The 19,566-nt window shown below is 50.8% G+C and overlaps 2 protein-coding genes across 12 annotated transcripts in view; one reads left to right on the top strand and one right to left on the bottom strand.

Moving 5' to 3' along the window:
• Positions 1–19,566, top strand: part of PC (pyruvate carboxylase) — a 264,778-nt gene that overhangs the window by 216,723 nt on the left and 28,489 nt on the right. The window lies entirely within an intron of this gene.
• LRFN4 (leucine rich repeat and fibronectin type III domain containing 4) lies at positions 419–18,916 on the bottom strand. Its single transcript, XM_081842902.1, has 3 exons — positions 17,032–18,916; positions 7,302–8,706; positions 419–1,905 (listed from the first exon to the last, which is right to left on the bottom strand). Exons 2-3 carry the CDS (start codon positions 8,684–8,686, stop codon positions 1,215–1,217), a joined length of 2,076 nt encoding a protein of 691 aa, XP_081699028.1. The 5' UTR covers positions 8,687–8,706; positions 17,032–18,916; the 3' UTR covers positions 419–1,214.

Genomic DNA, 19,566 nt, shown 5'->3' with positions numbered 1-19,566 from the left:
ATGGACCCAGTGGTTTGGCCCTCCATTGCTTCAGGAGCAGTGCGAAGGATATGGGGTACAAGGAGAAGCCCAAGGGCCCCATTCCTTTCCTCATTGCCTGATATGTTAGAACTCCCTAACACTCCATAAACAGGTGCACTTAAATCAATAACTCTGCATCTTAAGGAAAATGTGAATTGTGTAGGGTTATGTAACTTTTAGGACTCTCCCGTCAGTACTTTACGGAGCTCGCCATTTCAAACATCGATTCTAATTCCATACTTTTTTTGCACACAAATTATTGTTTGCCACACTTGCTTTCTTTTTTAAAGTGTGTTTCAAAGCCCCTTGAGGAAATCTGGAACCATCCTTCCCCCACGAAATCATGCAACCATCAGAAACTGGGCAAAATAGCAGTAATAATAATAATAAGCAGATCTATGCAAATGTTTCCCATTTATACACATTGCAGAATTCCAGCTTTCCTTGGTACAGAGTTTTGGTTTAACTTGGTGTGGCATTTTGATTTCCCCTTCTAAACCTGCACCCACCCTGGGGGTTTTTTTAGAACAGATTGTACACAGATCTGTCCATAATATTCACTTTCCTATTTAATCTCCTGCCTTCCATACACTGACTAATTTGGGGTTTGTTTTAACAGAATTCTTTCCTCTTTCTGCCTTCCTTTTTCTTCTCTCTCTTCTTCTTCTTTTCCTTTCTTTTGGCAACTTACTATTTTTTAAAAAGGACACCACCCCCATCCAGAGCAATTGATTTACGTGTCCCCGACCTCACGAAATGGACACGCCACCATTTTCAGCTCCGATTAATTAATCTCCTGCCAATCTGGACAAAACAACATTCCCTCCCTTTGAGGTCAGGTCCCTCAATTCGGAGCAGCAGCTCTCCTTTGATCAACCACGCCCTCCCCCACCCCACCGCCCAGGAGAAAGTCCAGCAGGGAGTCAGGCTGTTGTTGTTGCTGGAACTCCTGAGCCGGGCTCAAGCCTTTAGCCTCTATTGTTTTGGTCCCCAAGCCAGGCCAAGGCCTCTTACACAGCCAGAAACACCCCCACCTTAGTCGCAGCACGAGGGGCTCTCCTTTAAGCACACACCCCCCGCCATCAGCAGCTGTGATCCAGGTGTCGACTGCTGCCCGATGCCCACTGCCAGACGCACAAGGGTGGGGTTGTGGCGCACGCAGGATCTCTCCTCCAGCCCAGGGGGCATGCGCGCTATACCACGCTTTCCTCCAGCTCGTCCGCATTGAGGAAGGGTCCGAGGCGCTTGGCGTCGCCCTCGGAGGTCGCACACTGAGCCAGCATCCCGTGCACCGACTGGCTGCGCTTGGTCCACATGAAGCTGAGGCGCTTGGCGTAGCTGTAGCAGGAGCTGGAGGAGACGTCTCCCATGTCCAGGGAGTTGCTGCGCTTGGTCTTGGCGGGGGTGCTGGGGGGCCCCCACGCTGCTCCCCCCACCCTGTCTCCCGTCCTGCGCTCAGGCTGAGCAGCCTTGGCCCGCACCCGCCGGTGCTTGGGGCCCCGCTCCTTGGGGGGCGTTCGCAGGGGGAGCAGGCCGTTGGGGTGCCCACCGTTGGTCTGCGAGTAGACATTGGTGACCTTGGGCAGGCTGCCATGGGCACTGCCGCACACCTTGTACTTCACCATCATGACCACGGTGAAGACCAGCAAGGTGACAACAATGATGCCCCCTACGATCACCGTCAGGGTCCCGCCCAGGAAGTGAGCGTGCAGCGAGTGGCAGTCCGGGTAGGCCTCCTGTGTGGCAAACTGGGCACATCCCAAAAGGTGCGTGGCTGCCAGGGAGGTGGCTGCGTCATCAAAGATGGCCAAGACGCACAGGTCATAATCCACGCTGGGCACCAGGTGCTTGAGGTGGAAATGCCGGCTGGTGGCAGGGATGATCCTGCGGAGAGGGGGAGAGGAGGCATCAGTAGGCATCTCAGAAGGGCATGAGAAGTACCTTTGCTGGATCAGAAAGGTACAGCATCCTGTTCTCCCATTGGCCAACCAGATGCCCCAATGAGAAGCCCGCAAGCAGGACCTGAGCACAGAAGCAAATCTCCCATCCTGTGGTCTCCAGCAGCTGGTATTCAAAAGCATTGCTGGCTCCAATTGTGGAGGCAGAGCATAGCCATTGTGGCTAGGAGCCCTCAATAGCCTTTTCCTCCATGAATTAGCCCAACACTCTGTTAAAGCTACCCAATCTCTTGAGCTACCAGGCCTTTATTGCCACCTTGTCATTCCCTTCTGCAGTTTTTTTGCAAGTGAAACTCAATATTCTTCCCTCCAGTCTGTATGGAATATGCCAAACTGCCTCACCAAAGCCACCTGGCTAAATTTAGCTCTTGCAGGTCTGCAGCTAACTAAGGAACAGGAAAAAGAGATTGGGAATAAATGGACAGCTCGCACCCGAGGAATGTAGAAAAACAGGGTCCTCCCCCACCAAGGGTCTCAATATTGGGACTTCGGCTTTTTCACTTGTACCTGAAAGCATTAGCAGTAAGAAGTGAGCCAAGTTTGCTGATGACACCAAAGTGCTCAGAGGAGTTAAGACACAGAAGGATTGGGAGAGCTCCAAAGAACATCTCTCCACACTGGGAATATGGGCATTAAGACGATAGATGCAATTCATCGTAAGTACAAAAGCAAGGAAAACCTTAATGTTTGCATTTATCTGCCCGCAAGGGCACAGGAGCAGGTGGATTGGCAGGCTGTAGGAGGTTCCTAGGTCTTCCCAGACCCTGGGATGCAGCCTGGCAGTTCCTGCAGACAGGAACTCCAGTCTGGTGTAGCCAGGGCCCCCTCTCACAAGACATTTTGTTGTTGCCTGAGGCTGAGGGACAAGAAGGCTTCTCCTTTCCCCATTCCACTTACAGGAGCCAGCAGGATGTAATTTCAACACTAGTGACCCGATAGACTCCTCCCCTGTCCTGGTGGCAACAGGCTAGCTAAGGGTGGCCAGTAGAGGGGGTGTCAGGCGCACATATCTCTCCTCCCGCAGATGGAAATGGTTGGAACTTGGGGACAGCAAGAAGATGGCCCCACAGGAACTGCTGCCCAAGGCAACCACCTCACTGCCTTGTCCTTAGAGCCAGATGAACGGAAGCAGCATTGAAGGCTCAGTTGATCCTCTGGCCTGGCCTCAACAGGCAAGTCAAAAGGCAGCCTTCCCAAACCGGCAACCTCCATATCTTTTGCACAGCTGTATCACACTGGCGCTGGTGTGAGTTGTTGCCCTAAACATCCAAAGGGCACCAGGTTGGGCAAAGTTGTCCTACTTCCCCAGTTTTCCCTGGCATGAATTCCATCCTGAATGGAAAGTCAGGGTGCCCTTTCCACTTCAGAGGCAAGGCGAGTGACTGCAGGGCTATTGATGGCCACCAGCCATGGTGGTGGCCTCCGCAATAATGCTTCTGAGGACCAGTTGCAGGAAACTGCAGGGAGGGAGAGGGCTCGAGCTCATGTCCTTCCCATGGGCACCTGGCTGGTCACAGTGAGATGGTGGACTAGATAGGCCACTGGCATGATCCAGCAGCCGCTCTCTTCTTCTTACGCTCTTATGTCATGTTCATTTTTAAGTTGAATGGAACCTGGGAAAAATGTCCTCGTCTGTCTCCTCCTTGCACACAAATGTACATCAGTGTGCTGTGGCAGATCTAGGCTTGAGCCCTGGGGGGGAGGATCCAGCTGTCAGGGTTCAGAGTGCCACAAGGGTGCACCCAGGCCCCAGCTGCTGCCAAAACCAGATCCGGGAGCAGTGGGGGGGGGATGTGCAGGAGAGGGTGCTCAGGGGACTTTGGGAGGGGAGGAGGAGAGCCAAGCTGTTGCTCCACAGGGAGCACAACCTGAGAAGAAAGCACTGAATGTTGGTGCCTGTTGCAAATCTGTGTGTGGTCATTTTGCTTCTCAGGAATGCATATTTGTGCATGTCGTAGAATTGTAGGCTAGGATAGGATCCCCAGGGTTCATCTAGTCCAACCCCCTATGGGTAAAAAACCTGGGGCGATTAAGGCTACCCTGCCTCAGACTTCAAAACCAGCATTTCTCAAAACCATTTTGCCCTCCACCTCTAAACTCAATTCACCTTCCCACTTCCCACCTCCAGCCCCCCCGGCTTCCATCACCAACCTCCCCCACCCCCACCCTGCTTACAGGCAGAGACCCTGGGATGCATCAGGAGGCAGTTATTTTCTCAAGGTGGCCTACATGGTTTAATCCCCACAACAACCCTGTGAAGTAGGTTAGGCTGAGAGACAGTGATTGAGCTCATGGACCCACCCAGGTACTCTAACCACTATGCCACACTGGCTCTTACATTGCAGCAGTGGCACTCTCTTACATCGTGAGGGCAGAGAGCATTCTGGGAGGTGATTCATGGGGGTGCTGCGCCCCAGGAAGTCGCATAGACTGTAGACTGGGCCACTGCTATCCATGCCTTAGCAACCTCAAGATCAGACTACTGTAATGCAGTCAATATAGGGCAGCCGTTGGAAACAGGGCGATGGGACTGCTGCTGTCTTTCCTTGCTTGTAGGATTCCTTTCCTAAGGCTGACCTGTGTGGCAAGCGGAGTACAATACTGGGTTGTATTGAGCCACCTCCGTCTGATGCAGTAGCCAGGCTCTGTTCGTTTTCCCCATCATTCAGTGTTTGCCTGCATACAGGCTCCTAATCTTGTCAGTGTTGTAATTGATTTGTTTCAGTGACAAGAGTCTTGAGGCTGTGGCCTTTGTCACTGGTCATGCTTCACAGACACACACACACACTTGCTAAAGTACAAATTCAAATCCAGATTAGATCACCAAATCAACCATTGTGAGGAACCAGGGAGGATGCAAGCCCTGAAACAAACATCCCAATAAAATGCACATTCCAGGCTGCAGTTAGAGGGGATGTTGCAGGTTTGGTCTTCTGAAGTTGTGGGGGTGACCTCCTTGCATGTAAAAAACAAACATGTCAGGAAGCACAGTTCTCTCCCTTGCCATCTTGTTGCAGAGCAAACTAGTTTCAATAATAACTTATGATTTCAGGTTACCTGGAAGACCCTTTAGGGTCTCTTAGAAATCTAGGGAAATTCTCCTTCTGACACTGCACCCTACAGAATATCATAGGGTGGTGACCCAAAAAGGGGCATTTTCCATCATTGCCCCTATACTATGAATGGCCTTCCCTCTGCCACATGTGAAGCAACAGCCACCAGCTGCTTCAGAGGTCTTGTAAACAACCCTTTTTGTCCATGCTTTCCCTCACGCATCAGATTAGACCCTGATTTATGTATTTGAATCCCCTGCATTCCTGTTCTATTTCTTGTTCTTTGCTTTCATGCTGCTGTTTTATTGGTTTTAGGTTGCATTTTTGTTTTAACGATGCTGTTTGTTCTTGTACACCACTTAGAGGGTTTTTTAAAAAAATAATTAAGTGGTTTATAAATGCTTTTAAATAAATAAAATAGCTAGCATTACCTAGAAAATTGCTGGTTTAAATCAGTTCATTTCAATCAAGTCTCCCAGTATGGAATTCATATATTTCCCGACAAGTGTGTGTACTAATTGGTTTCTGCAATAATTAAATGCATTGTTTTGCAACTAAATAAGACCTTGGAACACAATGCAGAAGTTTTGTCCAAACAGCCTTCTGTGCTGCAGACTTAGGCCAGCTAAGCAGACAAGTTTGTGTTGGGCTGTCTGCGTACCCAAGCAATGAACACCATTTATTTAAAAGTTAAGAGTGCAGCCCTGCTTGGAAGTAGCCCCTATGAATAAAGTGGGGCCTATTTCTGAGTAAACATGCGTAAAAGTTGGACTGTGAGCTCCCAGGAACAAAAGACAGTGGACTTCAAATGGCCTCATGCTTTTGGATGAAAATGGGGTGCAGCCTCCAATCGGGGGGGGGGAGGAATCCCTGTCTCCCACCTCCTGTTCAACTGAGCCAGGTGGCATAGAGAGCTGCCTTATATACAGAGTCAGACCACTGGTCCACATATCTTCAGTATTCTATGCACTGACTGGCAGTGGCTGTCCAGGATTTCCAGGCATGGGGTCTTTTCCAGCCCTTCCAGGAGATGCCCTTGAGAATTGAACCTGGAGCATGTACAGCAGATGCTCTTTGTCATGCGTCTTGGGCATTGAGCTGTTCACAACCCATGTATATTTCATGCTGCCTGTAACTGCCCAGGCTGACAACATCTCCCCAGGGTCCCGTTACCATTGCTTCCTGCCCTAACACTCTCCTGACTTCCCTGACCACATGAAGTGACTTTAAAAAGAGGGATTGTCAGAGGAAGGCCAGGGGGAGGAGGTATGGTGGTGTTGCTGGAACTGGTTGAAAATGAAGATCGCAGAGCAGAACAACAACAGTTTTGCTTCCCGTTTTTAAAGCAGGACTTAATTCCAGCAGGTTCACTCCCGAGAAACCTGTTATCAGCCTCTGGAAATGTGAAATGGCCTCTTGCAGCCTTCCGTGACCCTGGCCTATTGAAATGTGTGTGCCAAGGTGTTGCTATTAGTAAATAAAACCCTTAAGAACTTGGGACCTATTTGCCTTAACCTGGTATGCACCTACTCGACTACTTCAGTCAGCAGAACTGGCAGTGTTATAGGTGCCACATAATACTGTTTCACATTTGTAAGAGCTCAATCTTTTAGTGTGGCAGAATCTACACTTTGGAACTCCCTGTGTATTGATTGTGTAGACAATCCTGAGCTCCATGGAGCAACAGTCTGGCTCTGTATGAGGCAGCTTCCTGTGCTGTGGGCAACAACCTTGGTTAGCTACTAATCTTAAAGAGGCCTAGGGATGTCGGCTCCGGCTATGGAAAATCACTCCAGAGTGGCTCAGGTGACAGCATGAGAGCTGCTCCCTGGAATGAGCAGCATCCAGAGGCTTGGATGAAGTTCTGTCCCTGCTACTCTGAGCCAGTCTCTGCTGCTCTCCACCTGGGAAAGGAGCAAAAGAGGAAGGACCACAGAAGAGAACCTGGCTGCTGGATCAGACCAGAGGCCAGCATCCTGTTCCCACAGTGACCATTCTGATGCCTCTCCTGGGAAGCTCACACAAGGAGGATCTGAGCCCAGCAGTGAGCAGCTGGAGTTCACAATAATCCAGGAGGCTGGCTTCATGAGGGTCTTGGGAGAACAAAATTATAATTTGAAGTGCCAGAAACCTCTTGCTCGCAGATGGAAACAGTAAAATCTTGGTCCCTGGGCCCACCTGGCAGCCAGTGAAGGAGAAAGCAGCTGAGAGGCATAACAAGAGTTCCTTGGGATCACAGTCCCAGGTGGCACGGTCGCAGACACCTTACCTGTAAATGAGAGTGTCATCCACGGTGCAGTTGTACTGGATCTGGTACATCCAGGCGGCGTAGGCCGACTTGTCAGCCACCCACCGCACCAGCGCTGAGCTGGCCGTCACATCGGACACCTCCACCCTTTTCTCGAAGCCCCCCTCACTGGCATTGGCCGACGTCTTGGCCGAAGTGGCAATGTCGGAGGAGCCCGGGTCCTGCTGTAGCACGGTGATGCTGCCGTTCCCCCGGTGAGGCAAGGGGATGATTTTGAGGTCCACGGTAGCCGTGGACTCCCCTGCAGCGTTGATGGCAATGCAGGTGTAGGCCCCATCGTCCCGGATGGTGGTCACCAAGATGTCCAACGTGCCATTGCGGAAGGACATGGTCCGGGAGGAGTTGGACATGATTTTGTCATCAGGGGAGACCCAGTGGATGACTGGCTCGGGGTCCCCAATGGCCCGGCACCTCAGGGTGGCCCGTTGGCCCTCTAAGATCCAGAGCTTGTGGGTGTGGCGGGTGATGAGGGGCGGCTCACAGGTGAACTCCTCCTCGGGGACTGACCAAAAGTAGCGGCCCGCCACCTGCGCAGGGGAGGCACAGGTCTCCATGTCGTCCTCCCGCACCAGGCGGCGCAGCCACAGCAACTCGCAGTTGCAGTGCAAGGGGTTCCCACCAAAGCTGAGCACAATGGTGGAGGTGTATGGGGTTGGGCTGATGACCCCGACCTGAGAGCGGGCAAAGAGTGGATCGGGGGGCAGTGTGTAAAGGCGGTTGGAGGTCATATCCAAGCGGGAGAGCTTGTAGAGCTCGGCAAAGGCCCCTTCCATGATGAAGTCGATCAGGTTGTGATCCAGGTTGAGGGTGTGGAGGCAGAGCATCCCCTGGATCCCTTCCCAGGGGACCCGGTGCAGGTTGTTGTAGGACAAATCCAGATCCTCCAGGGTCATCAGGAAGTCGTCAAAGGCGGCCACCGAGATGTCCACCAGTTGGTTGTTGTTCAGGATGAGGTGCTGGAGGTTGAGCATCCCACGCAGGGCCTCCTCCTGGATCTGGGTCAGCCGGTTGCCGTCCAGGTGGAGCGAGCGGAGGCTCTCCAGGTCACCGAAGGCAAAGGGGCGGATGGTGTCGATGGTGTTGCGCGACAGGGTCAGGTCCACCAGGCCCGTCATGTTCAAGAAGTCGGGCGGCTCCACCACCTGGATGAAGTTGTCGGCCAGCCGCAGCTCCACCGTCCGGCGGTCAATGTTGGGCGGGATGAAGAGCAGGCCCTTGTTGGCACAGAGGGTGCTGAGCGACTCAGAGAGATTCTGGCACACGCAGTGGAAGGGACAGCCCTCGACCTGGGCCAACGCACGTCCCACCATCAGCAGCTGGACCAGCAGCAGCAGCAGGCTTTCCATGGTAGATGGCTTGGCAAGCCCTGGAGAAGGAGGAAATGAAATAAAAGCAGTTACCGGACAAAACATCTCAAAGGGTTCTTCCACACTTCCACTCATCCCATGCTTAGAAAGCCTGGATCCAAGCGGTTTTCCACTTTGTCTTCACTTTCTGGGCATAGGTCTGGGTGGTTTACCCCTTGCCGTGCTTTTTTCCCGGGGAAAACCAACTCTTTAGCGCTAAATTGGAGCAAACATCAATCTGGAGAAATCCCGAATTGCCATTTGCTCCGATTGAGCGCTAAAGAGTGGCTTTCCCCAGAGAAAAGCGGTAGGACAAGAGGAAGTGCGGATAAGCCCTATATATCCGAAGCTGGGTCTCCTCAGTCTTTTCGCAGAAAGCAAGGTTAACTTGCAGTCTATAGTGTTAATAGGTCCTTTCAGACTCATCAGAATGAGATACTGGAAGAACTTAGAAGGGGCTTCTCTGACAAACCGGTACAAAACAGCACTTGTGGAAGAATCCCAGGATAAAACAAGCTCAAAGCCTGAAGCACAAAGACTCATCGCTGTTGAATGGCACAGCTTTATTATGTACATGGCTAAAACTGAAAATAGAGGACTCGCCTCATAACTTGAACTGTTTATCACCTGCCATACAAATAGTAGTTTGGGATCAGAACTTTGTTTGACTATTCCTCATGTATTGCCTAAACATTAGCTTCTGGGTTAGCGCAGGATATTTCGTTATTCATATTTATGTTATATGTTGGAAGGATTTAATAAAAAATACATTTTAAACATAAGAATAAAGAAAGAAGGTTGGCTTGATGATGGCATGAGGTGGGAATTTGGGGACTCAGAGAGGACTTCATGTCAGGTGGTAAATTGCTCCCTTTCTTCATTCCTTCATTCTAGTCTATTAATCTAATTCTATCTCTTCTTCTTTTTTATACATGTTTGTACATGATTGTTTACATTTGTTATTAATTGCAGAGCGTACTTGCCAGTGCATCAGATTAATTTGGGGCAGGGCCGTAGCTCATTTGCAGAGCAGGTTCAGTCCCCGGCATCTCAGTGTAGGATTGGGAGGAAACCCTGGCTGAAATCTCAGAGCTACTGCCAGTTAGTGTAGGTGATATTGTGCTAGATGGACCAGCAGTCTGACTCGGTATCTGAAGAAGTGTGCATGCACACGAAAGCTCATACCAAGAACTGACTTAGTTGGTCTTTAAGGTGCTACTGGAAGGAATTTGTTTTGTTTTGACTCGGTAGAAGACAGCCTTCCATTTAAACCAGCCTTTATTTAGAACCATGTGGACCAGAAGCTTTTTAAGATGACAGAGATGATGTGGTGGGTAGAGCATCTGCTATCAACACAGAATATCCTTGTTCAGTGCCTGGCATCTCCAGTTTGGGTTGGGATAGCCCTGTGTCTGAAACCCTGGAGAGCCACTGCTAGCCAGTACAGACAATACCATGCTAGCTGGTCCAGCAGGTGGAGGAGGAGAGGGCAGAGGGTGACGAAAGAGCGGAGAGTGCAGGGAGCCTTTTCCCCATCTTCTGGACCTGCTGGGAAATTCAACAAACCTGCTGTACCTAGAACTGGGTGTGTGGAGAGTGCAGCTGAATGGGACACAGCTGAGGAAGTACCATCCACTTTTGGCCTGCCCATAAAAATCAAGTGCAGACTTAGAAATTAGGGTGATGTCTCCAGTTTCCTGGAACTCTTCTCATTGTGTGACTTTCGTGGGTGAGCTGAGAGTTTGTTTGGATCCTGGGGGAGAACCCAGAGGCTGAGAGGGAGGGTGTGTTAGAAGGAAAAGGAATTGATAATAGATTTTTATATCTTAGTAACTTTGTTTTAAAGTAGCATTTTTATATGTGTTTGTTTTTGCAACTTTTTTTTTTAAGTTGCTGTTGTTACTTTAGTTGTTTGCACACCGGTTAGATATTTTTTTAATGCAGGTGATACCTGAACACAGGAAACCCCCCTTTGCATGTCTTTGGGTCACGCATGACCACACACATGTGCACCGTTTTTGGCAGTGAAATGGGGCAGGGTGGGGGCTGAATGAAGCGAGGGCAGGGTGGGGGAATCCTCACTCTTGTACATCCCAGTGACACATGCTGCAACCTGGAAAATAACCCTTGAGTAAGCAGCAAATCCCCTGTAGATTAAGCAGTATAGAAATTAAATAATCAAAATAATCAGTGGTTATATCAGTATAAATCAGTATAATCATTATAAAGCAGCTTCCTACAATTCAGTATATTCCTAATTTTAAACATTTTAAAAACATTATTTTCATTCCCATTTAATACCCCCAACATTCATTTGACACAGCCCTTGTTATTTCAAATCCTCCCAGTCATTAATATATATTTGATATAGAGAGAAGTGAATCTTTTGCACATCCAACCACCATCCATATTTCCATATGCCCAGTGAAGAGATAATCAAATAAGAAGGAAAGCCTGAGTGAGGAGAAAAGGAGAGATAGATGGAAAGCAGGGTTTGGGGGTGGGGAGAGTACTAGAGGATCTTCATCAAAGCACAAATTATATTGCACAAAAATGTCTGTCACAGATTGATGGATATGCAGCGGTCAGATTACTCACTTCAGCTCTCAAGTTATATTACCCCCGTTTAAAAACAGTTTCAGGCCTAATTCAAGCTGCTCGCATTAGTGTTGAAAGCCCTGAACAACTCAAGTCCAAAATTCCTGAAAGATAGCCTCCTTCCCTATAGACACCCTCCGTGCTGAGATTAGCAGAGTGGGCCACTCTTCGTTGTTCCACCGCTCTCAGGGATTTGGGGTGCTGGCGTTCCAGGAAAGGGCCTTCTCTGTGGCAGCCCCTAAGTTGTAGAACTGCCTCTCCACAGAGATGCCCCTGGGCCCCTTCACTACGCAGCTGTGGACTTCTGTGACGCACACTTTCAGGAACAGCCATCCGCCAGTTCCTGTGAGTGTAGTACATTTTAACTCTTCGCACATCTGGATTTTAAATTATTATAACCTGCTCTGGGATCTGCTGGGAAAAGGCATTTCATAAATTTAATAATAATAAAAAGCCACCTCATTTGCACAGCTGCATCCTACGCCCTGTTTCTTGGTCGTACTAGGGAAAGATTGGATATGGGAACAGCAGACAGAATGTGGGGTGCCATCAGGGCAGGATCCAGGGTCACTGTTGCAAAGCCCCACTCAACAGAAGGGGCACAAGGCCTCGTGGAAAGGGGAGGCTTGGCACATTTTGAAGTTAATAGTCAATGCATCTGGCAGTTAACCAGAAGGCTGGTGGTTTGAGCCCACCCAAGGATTCCTGCATTGCAGGGGGTTGAGCTAGATGACCCGTGGTGTCCCTTCCAACTCGTATGATTCTGTAAAGTAATATATTTTACCATCTAAAGCAGGGGTAGCCTGTGTGGTTTCATAGAGGAGAAGGCTATCTATCAATGGCTGCTAGCCATGATGGCTCTGCTTCCATGGTCAGAGGCAGCAATGCTTCTCGATACCAGTTGCTGGAGTCGACAGAAGGGGAGAGTGCTCTCATGCTCAGATCCCACTTGCACTGTCAGAACAAGATGCTAGCCAAGATGGGCCACTGACCTGATCCCAGCAAGGCTGGATTTTATGTTTTAATGTTCTTAGGCCAAACATCCGGAAACCCCCCAGGTTAGGGAAAGCTGTTCTAGATGTTAAATCTTAAAAGCTGGGGGAGTTACTTTCTCTGTTTCATGTCAATGCATGCACATCATTTTAGTTTTATCCTATTTATTTATTTATTTATTTATTTATTTATTGCAGTTAAACCCCACCTTTTACTCTAGGGAGCTGGAAGTGGTGGTTCCTCATTTTGTCCTCACAACAACCCTGTGAGGTAGGTTAGCCTGAGAGGCGGGCAATGGCCCAAGGTCTCCCAATGAGCTTTGTGGCCGAGAAGGGGATTTGAACCCTGGTCTCCTGGGTCCTAGTCTGACACTCTGACCACTACACCACACCAAGGCAGCATACAATCCACAACTACAGCTGCTGAAGTTTATCTTGAACTGCAGAGATATTTTTGTGGGGGAAGGGAGAGAAACATTCATTCCCTCTAATATACCTTTGTTGTTTGGATTAAGCGCCTTCCTGGCTTTCAGCTGGTGGAAGATGAGCTACACGAGAGTCAATGAGCAGAGCACACAGTGGTTGGTGGGATTAAGACGTCATTGGTCTGAAATGTGGGGGAGGGAGGGGACTCTTATTTCCATGGTTGAAATGGGAGGGGGGATCTGCTGTGTTCCCACATATGTGCTTGAAAGCCAGCTGCACTAGCTGCTTTCCCAGATCGCAGGTGGCCGAGGGGTCAGGCACGCCAGAGGTGACAACTCCAGAGACCTTTTGCAAATTGCCGGCCAGGTGGAGGGATTAAAGGTTCTGTATTGTCTCAGCGCTCAAAAGATGGCAGGGCAGATAAAGCTAAAAGAGACTGAGCAAAAGTATGTGCTCTCTGAGACTTGAACCCTCAACCCTGCTGGGACTCCCCTCCCCCCCTCATCTCTTTGCTAACATCTGCAAGGCAGGCAAAAGAGGGAAAGCTAGAGTGTTCATCAGGGTCAAGGCAGAGCAATAGAGGGAACCTCTGAGCATAGACAGAGTGATGCTCTGTCCTCTGCTTCAGGTCATCACCCTCCTTAGAAAGCAAGATGGCAGTCGAGTGTGATCAGGTGTGGAGAAACAGGACTAGGTGCCAGGTCATTCATGAGCCAGGCCTCGTAGGTACTGTACTGGGCTTGCGGTTTTCCCACACGCATCATCTATCTGGCTGGCCACTGTGAGAAGAGAAGGCTGGACTAGATGGGCCATTGGCCTGATTCAACAGGTTCTTATGAGGAACACCAGTCTGGGCAGGTCATCTCTGTTCCCGAACCCATCTTGGCCAGTGTAGGACACTTGTGCCAGTGTGGCACACACCTCCCAGGTGACACAGAGCTCTTCTTCACATCGCTGGAAGACAGCCCTTCATCATTCAAAAGTTTTCACACTTCCTACGCTTCGAGAAGCCAGACTTATAAGAGATGCTGCACCTATTTTTATTCCTGCCTGCTAGGCACCCCACACAGCAACAGGCTCTCGTCTCTGCCTGCAGCAATGCTCTGTGAGATGCCCGGCAGATGTGCAGATTTGGCATCTCCTCCCACCCCTTTTGTGTGTTTCCTCAGTCCTAAGGATAGTTGGAGCCAAGGAGATGCCAGAGGGGTTTGCTGTGGACCTATAAATGTCTATACTTGTGCGCATTTTTGCATAAGAGAAGGGCAGCTTAGATGACGAAGTGTCTCATGCATGCAGCAGCTCATTGATATGTTCCATCTAGCGGTATGCGTGCCTCAACCATCCCAACAAATTACTACCTGTGGAACTCACTGCTCCAAGATGCAGTGTCTTTTAAAGGGGAAGAGATTAAATCCCAAGGAGCTGAAGAGGGCTATCAACAGCTATTTTGTTGCAGAAGTTAGATAGAACCTCCATGTCCAGAGACTGTCTACCTCAGAAGAAGAGTTGCTTTGGGAAAGAGCGAACAGCAGGGGAGGGGCTGTTGACTTCATGCCTAGCATATGTGTGCTTGTTTCCTAAACCATATGATGGGCTGTTTGTGGTCAGGATGCTAGACTAGAACAGGGGTCAGCAAACTTTTCCAGCAGGGGGCCAGTCCACTGTCCCTCAGACCTGTGGGGGGCCAGACTATATATTTGGGGGAGGGTGAACAAATTCCTATGCCCCATAAAGAACCCAGAGATGCATTTTAAATAAAAGGACGCATTCTACTCGTGTAAAAACATCCTGATTCCTGGACCGTCTGCAGGCCGGATTTAGAAAGTGATTGGGCTGGATCAGAGGTAGAGCATCTGCCTTACATGCAGAAAACCTCCTGTGGTTCAATCCCCAGGTAGGGCTGGCAGAGATCCCTGCCTGAAACCCTGAAGAGCTGCTGCCAGTCAGTGCAGACAGTACTGAGCTAGATGAACCAATGGCCTGATTCAGTATAAAGCATCTTCCCCTGTTGCTATTTAAATTGGTCCTTTATTCAGAACCATGAGGACTAGAATTTTTCTTTTGTAGCTCAGTGGTAGAGCATCCGCCTTGATGCGGTAGGTCCCATGTTCAGTCCACAGTGGCATCTCCAGGTAGAGCTGGCAGAGACTCCCTGGAGAGCCACTGCTGCCAGTCATTGCAGGCAATACTAGTTTAGATGGACCAGTGGTCTGATTCAGTATAAGGCAGCTTCCTATGTTCCCCTTGCTCTCTTGCAGAGGTGGGAGGGGGGACTTTTATTCAGCTAACATATGATGGGAAGGAGTCCTGTCCCTGCCTGAAGCCTGGGAACCAAACCAGAGCAGACAGTTCAACACCAGGCTCAGCAAGAGCCCCCCTCCAAATGCATCTGTGTTCTGCCTCCAGTTCTGTAAGGGAACAGGGGCGGACTTGGGTAATATGGCGCCCTGAGCAAGGACAAAATTTGGCACCCCTCACCCTTCAATATTTCTTAGTTTCATAATAACTCATTTTGGTACAGATTCCTTTTTAATGGATCTTCTCAGTAGGAACCCGTATAAACATAGGTATTATTATTATTGTTGTTATTGTTATTGTTATGTGCCCCCTTGGCTTGGCGCCCTGTGCAGGGAGCTGCCCAAGCTGCCCTAAATCCTGCGCTGCTGGGAAAGGAGGGAAGGGCAGGGTCAAGGTGAAAAAGGAAGACTGGAGTGCCACCTAATTTATAACTCCGTTAGAAGAAGAAGAAAATCCCTCTGATTTCCCCAGGCTAGTGAGAATTAAAGGGCATTGTGGAAATGGAGACTGCTGGAAGGTGTTCATGTCTCTGGGCGGGGAGGGGTGGTTGGTTGGGGGGAGAAGTCAGCCGCCAAGGTCTTTCTAGCCTCCAGCTCAGAGCAAGGAGCTGGTGTGGTCGCTGTCACTGGCCCCCAGGACTCCTGGGTTCTGCTCCTAGCTCCGGGTTAAGAAACGAAAGCAAAAGGTTAGAGAGAGCCGGGATGGTTGCCTCTGGGGACTGGGCTGTTTGGCAAGAGACTTTTAGGAGATGGTCAGCTGAAGCAATGGAGGCTGAGCAACCTGCACCCCTGCTTCCTCAGCTCAGGGAAGGCAACGTGGTCTAGTGGTTGGAGGGAGTCAGGATGGTGGGGATGGTGTTTGGGGATCATTGGTAGCTGACAAGTGATGCAAGTTTAGGGAAAGGACCATACCTGAGTTCAATACCTGCTGGTGTCTCCAGGGAGAGAAACTCCCTCTCTGAAACCTTAAGAGCTGCTGCCAGCCAGTGTAGACAATGCTGACCTGACCCTCAGCAGAAGGCAGCTCCCTATGTTCCCATGCTCAGTTTGGCAACCAGAACACCTGAGCTCTTTGTTGCCAGCGCTGGGGTGCCCCCACCCCACCTTGAAATCCAAATCCCAGACATAAATATAGACCTTAGTCTGCGTTTGGAGCTGCGCTTGGTTCTGCCTGTCTGTTGATGCAGCAAATGACAAATCTACCTCCATCTCTCCCTCCCTCTCCCCCCCCTTTCTCTCTCTCTCCTCTCCGCCCCCCCTTCCCCCAGGGCACTCCCTTCTCTGCTCCAGGCTGGAGAGCCTGGCCCTGCCGGGCACAACAGGGCCTCCTAGTGGCAGAGTCAGGAGCAGCCGCTGCCTCTGCGCTGGTGCAGGTGAAAGGTTGCAGATGGCTAGAGAAGGGGGGGTTGTTACTAGTGCCACAGGAAGAGGGGGGCAAGTGGCCAGGGCAGGATGCAATTGAGGTGGAATAATTTGAAGCTGGCTGATCCCTTTCACCACCTCCTTCCTGCCACTGAGCATCTGCTTTCCACCACTGGAAGGGTACCCCGCTCTGATTTTAATCAAGATGGAAATACAAAGGTCAGAGAAGAATAAAAGAGGAGTGGGGAGAGGGACCCCCACCATTTCCATCACAATGCAACTTTATGGGTAAGGAAAAGGGTGAGGGGTGAAAGGAGATTCAGTGGGAGAAAAAAAGCTTTCGGAGATCAGATTCCTTTTTCTTTTCTGGAAGCCGTTCCAGGGTTTGTAACAGGCAGAGACAGCTAAAAGGGGGCTCTCCTCCCCCCCACCCTCCGAAGACCAGCGCACCCCATTTGTGGTTTTCTCCCCCTCCCCAAAATGAAATAAACACTCTGCAGTCCCTCTCTGCAGGACATTAGTCACTCCACAACCCCCCCTCCAGGAGCCATCACTGCCTAACCCAACTTCCCACAAAGCTCAGCTAAACACACACACCCCAACACACAGACACACATCACATTTCTGTCCGTCCCCCCCCCCAATCCATTCGCCCCAGATGCCTTTTTACCTTCTGCTCAGTGTCTCAGGGGCCCAGAGAGCAGCCGCGGCCATCCTGCTCCATCTCCCCGCCTCTCTGAGCCCCCTGCCTCTCGCTCAGGCTCTCCTGGCCGGATCGCGGCCCCCAGGTGCCCCTTGAACCCTCTGCTCCTCTGGGTGCCATGGAGGGGGGCCCAACCGCAGCGGAGCCCCCTCGCCTGCACGGCGGCTGGTGCTGCTGCTGCTGCTGCGTGGCAAGCAAAAGTTCAGCGTGGCTGGAGGTGGCATCGGAGACGCAAGCAGCAGAACATCCTTCCCCCCCACCGTCGGTTCCCCCCCCCCCAGCCAAAGGAATCAGACTCAGGAAATGCTGCAGCACTCAGGCAGACATGGGAGAGGGCATCCGTGCCACCCTCATCAAGATACCGCTGTGAGTGGAGCTCTCTGTGACTCGGGGTGCTCTCTGCTCCCAGGGTCTCTGCTCTTTGACCCTTTTTGCTCACCAGGACTCAGGCTGGGCCACCTTGCCTCTGACCCTTCCTGGGCTCGGAGGCTCCAGGTCCTCCCAAGGCGGCAGATGCCCAAACCAAATGCCTGGGCTCAGTCTGCTTTGCCCTCCAGCTCCTGTGTCCCAGTCACTGTTCCTGGACCCTGAATGCACCCCACTCTCCTTCAAGGCCCCCTTCACCCCTCAGGACTCCTGGGTTCCATGCCTCTCAGCTCTCTGTTTCCAGATAAGTCTAGATCCCTTCGATTTCTTCATTCCAAGGTTCTAGATCTCCCAGGACAGGCCCGTTCCAGGTTCTACATGGTCCATTTCTGATCTTGATATCTCCCTTGCTTTTCTGGATCTTAGTTCTAGATCCACAGTTCTTGAAGAATCCAGAGGGTGGGTGGGTGGGTGGGTGGGTTGGTTGGTTGGTTGGTTGGTTGGTTGTTTAAAAAACACCTTACCCCGGAAATTCCAGAATTGAGCTCGTTGGTCCAGCCAAGAGGCTGGGATTCCACCACCCACCCTTTAGCTTCTTGCCCTTCTAGCTGCCCAGTCTTTGACAGTTCCAGATTATATCCCAGTTCTGTGCCCTCTGGAGTTCCGGGTTCTAATCTTCCACCCTACTGGATTCCTGGTGGGCAGGCCATTCGGTGCTAGATCTTTTGCCTTGGCTTTCAGACCCCGAGAACCTTTGGGGTTGGGACATCTCCAGGGCATTAGATCCTGGATTTCCGTTTGTCCTTCCCTCCTTCTTGAAGCCCGCCGTTTTCTGCCTTTGCAGAACGTGGGATCTAATTCCTGGCGCCTTCAGAGACTCCCAGGGCCCTTCCAGGAACAACGACCTTTTGCACACCCCTTCAGGGCGTCCCCAGATCCTGTTTCTTCTGCAGATCCACCGCCCTTCTTTTCCTCCGGTCCTCCTGGGTCCTCCTCCAAGAGGCTCTTTGTCTCTCTGCCTGCCTTCCTGGCGGTCCCGCAAGGGGCTGGGAGGGGACCAGCCAGCAGTTTGCAAGCAGGGTTCTTTCAGTTTGGCCTCTCCATCAAATCTCTTCCCCCAGACGCCACCCCACCCCTCCGGACTGAAGCAGGCTTAGCTCTCCGGAGCGGACGGCTCCGCTGGGCTTGGCCCCTCCCCTTCCAGCGCCTGAAGCTCCTCCTACCCAAGCTCTGGTTGGGGGGAGGGAGTTGCCTGTGCCTGGTCTTTGAAGCAGCTGGGATGGAGTCTCCCCGCTTCCTTCTCAGGATGCAGAGGCAGAAAGAGTGATGGAGCACCTTACCCAAGAGCCAGATTTTGGGAAAACCTTTGCCTCTCAGTAACCAGGGCAGGGAGGCAGGCAGCCCCACTGTGTCAGGAAAGGAAATCCGTACTGTTTTCACGTCCGATTCTACCCTTTGTGCTTTAAAAAGAGTGCTCACCCCCCGACACACACACATTTTTAAGTCTGGATTTCAGATTACCAGGCAACTCCCCCCCCCCCCGCTGCAACCTACCAGAAGCAGGAGAAGTGGGGGAGGGATCAAAGAGCAGCTGGTACCAAGTTGGTCCTCATCCCGGTTGTCCTGGGAGACCCGTTGCTAGGAAGCAGGATTGCCGGGGGGGGGGCCTTGGTGGGGTATAGCGATGGGGTCCATGTGGAGCAGGGTGGAAAGGGGTCCTCATTTTTAGATCTAGGCCAAGGAAGGGGGCTTTTGACTGCGGAAAGGGGAGGCCCACACATTTTAATCTTTGCACCTATTGTTTTCTTTCTTCCTTTAAAGCACACACACAAACAGAGAGAGGCAAACATTACCTTGCTGCTCCAAAACGTGGCTAAAAACAAAACAAAATAGCAATCTTGCAAAGTTTCTTTCTAAAGTAAGCCCCCCACCCCTGGAAAATTTCATCCTGTGCATGGTGACTCAGAAGTAAATCCTTCTGTGGAGGAGTTACTCTCAATAAAGAATGGACAGAACTTGGAGCGCATGTCCACTTGGATAGCCACTGAGGCTATATCAGACACACTTTACTTGGAGTAATTTCCTCTGAACTTAATGGAATTTACTTCCAAGCAAGCATGTGCAGGATTGTGCTCT

Source organism: Podarcis erhardii (assembly GCF_964252035.2).
Source record: "Podarcis erhardii genome assembly, chromosome: 15".
Classification (NCBI taxonomy): Eukaryota; Metazoa; Chordata; class Lepidosauria; order Squamata; family Lacertidae; genus Podarcis; species Podarcis erhardii.
Note: the sequence above shows the minus strand (reverse complement) of the source record. Positions and strands in the feature narration are given on the sequence as shown.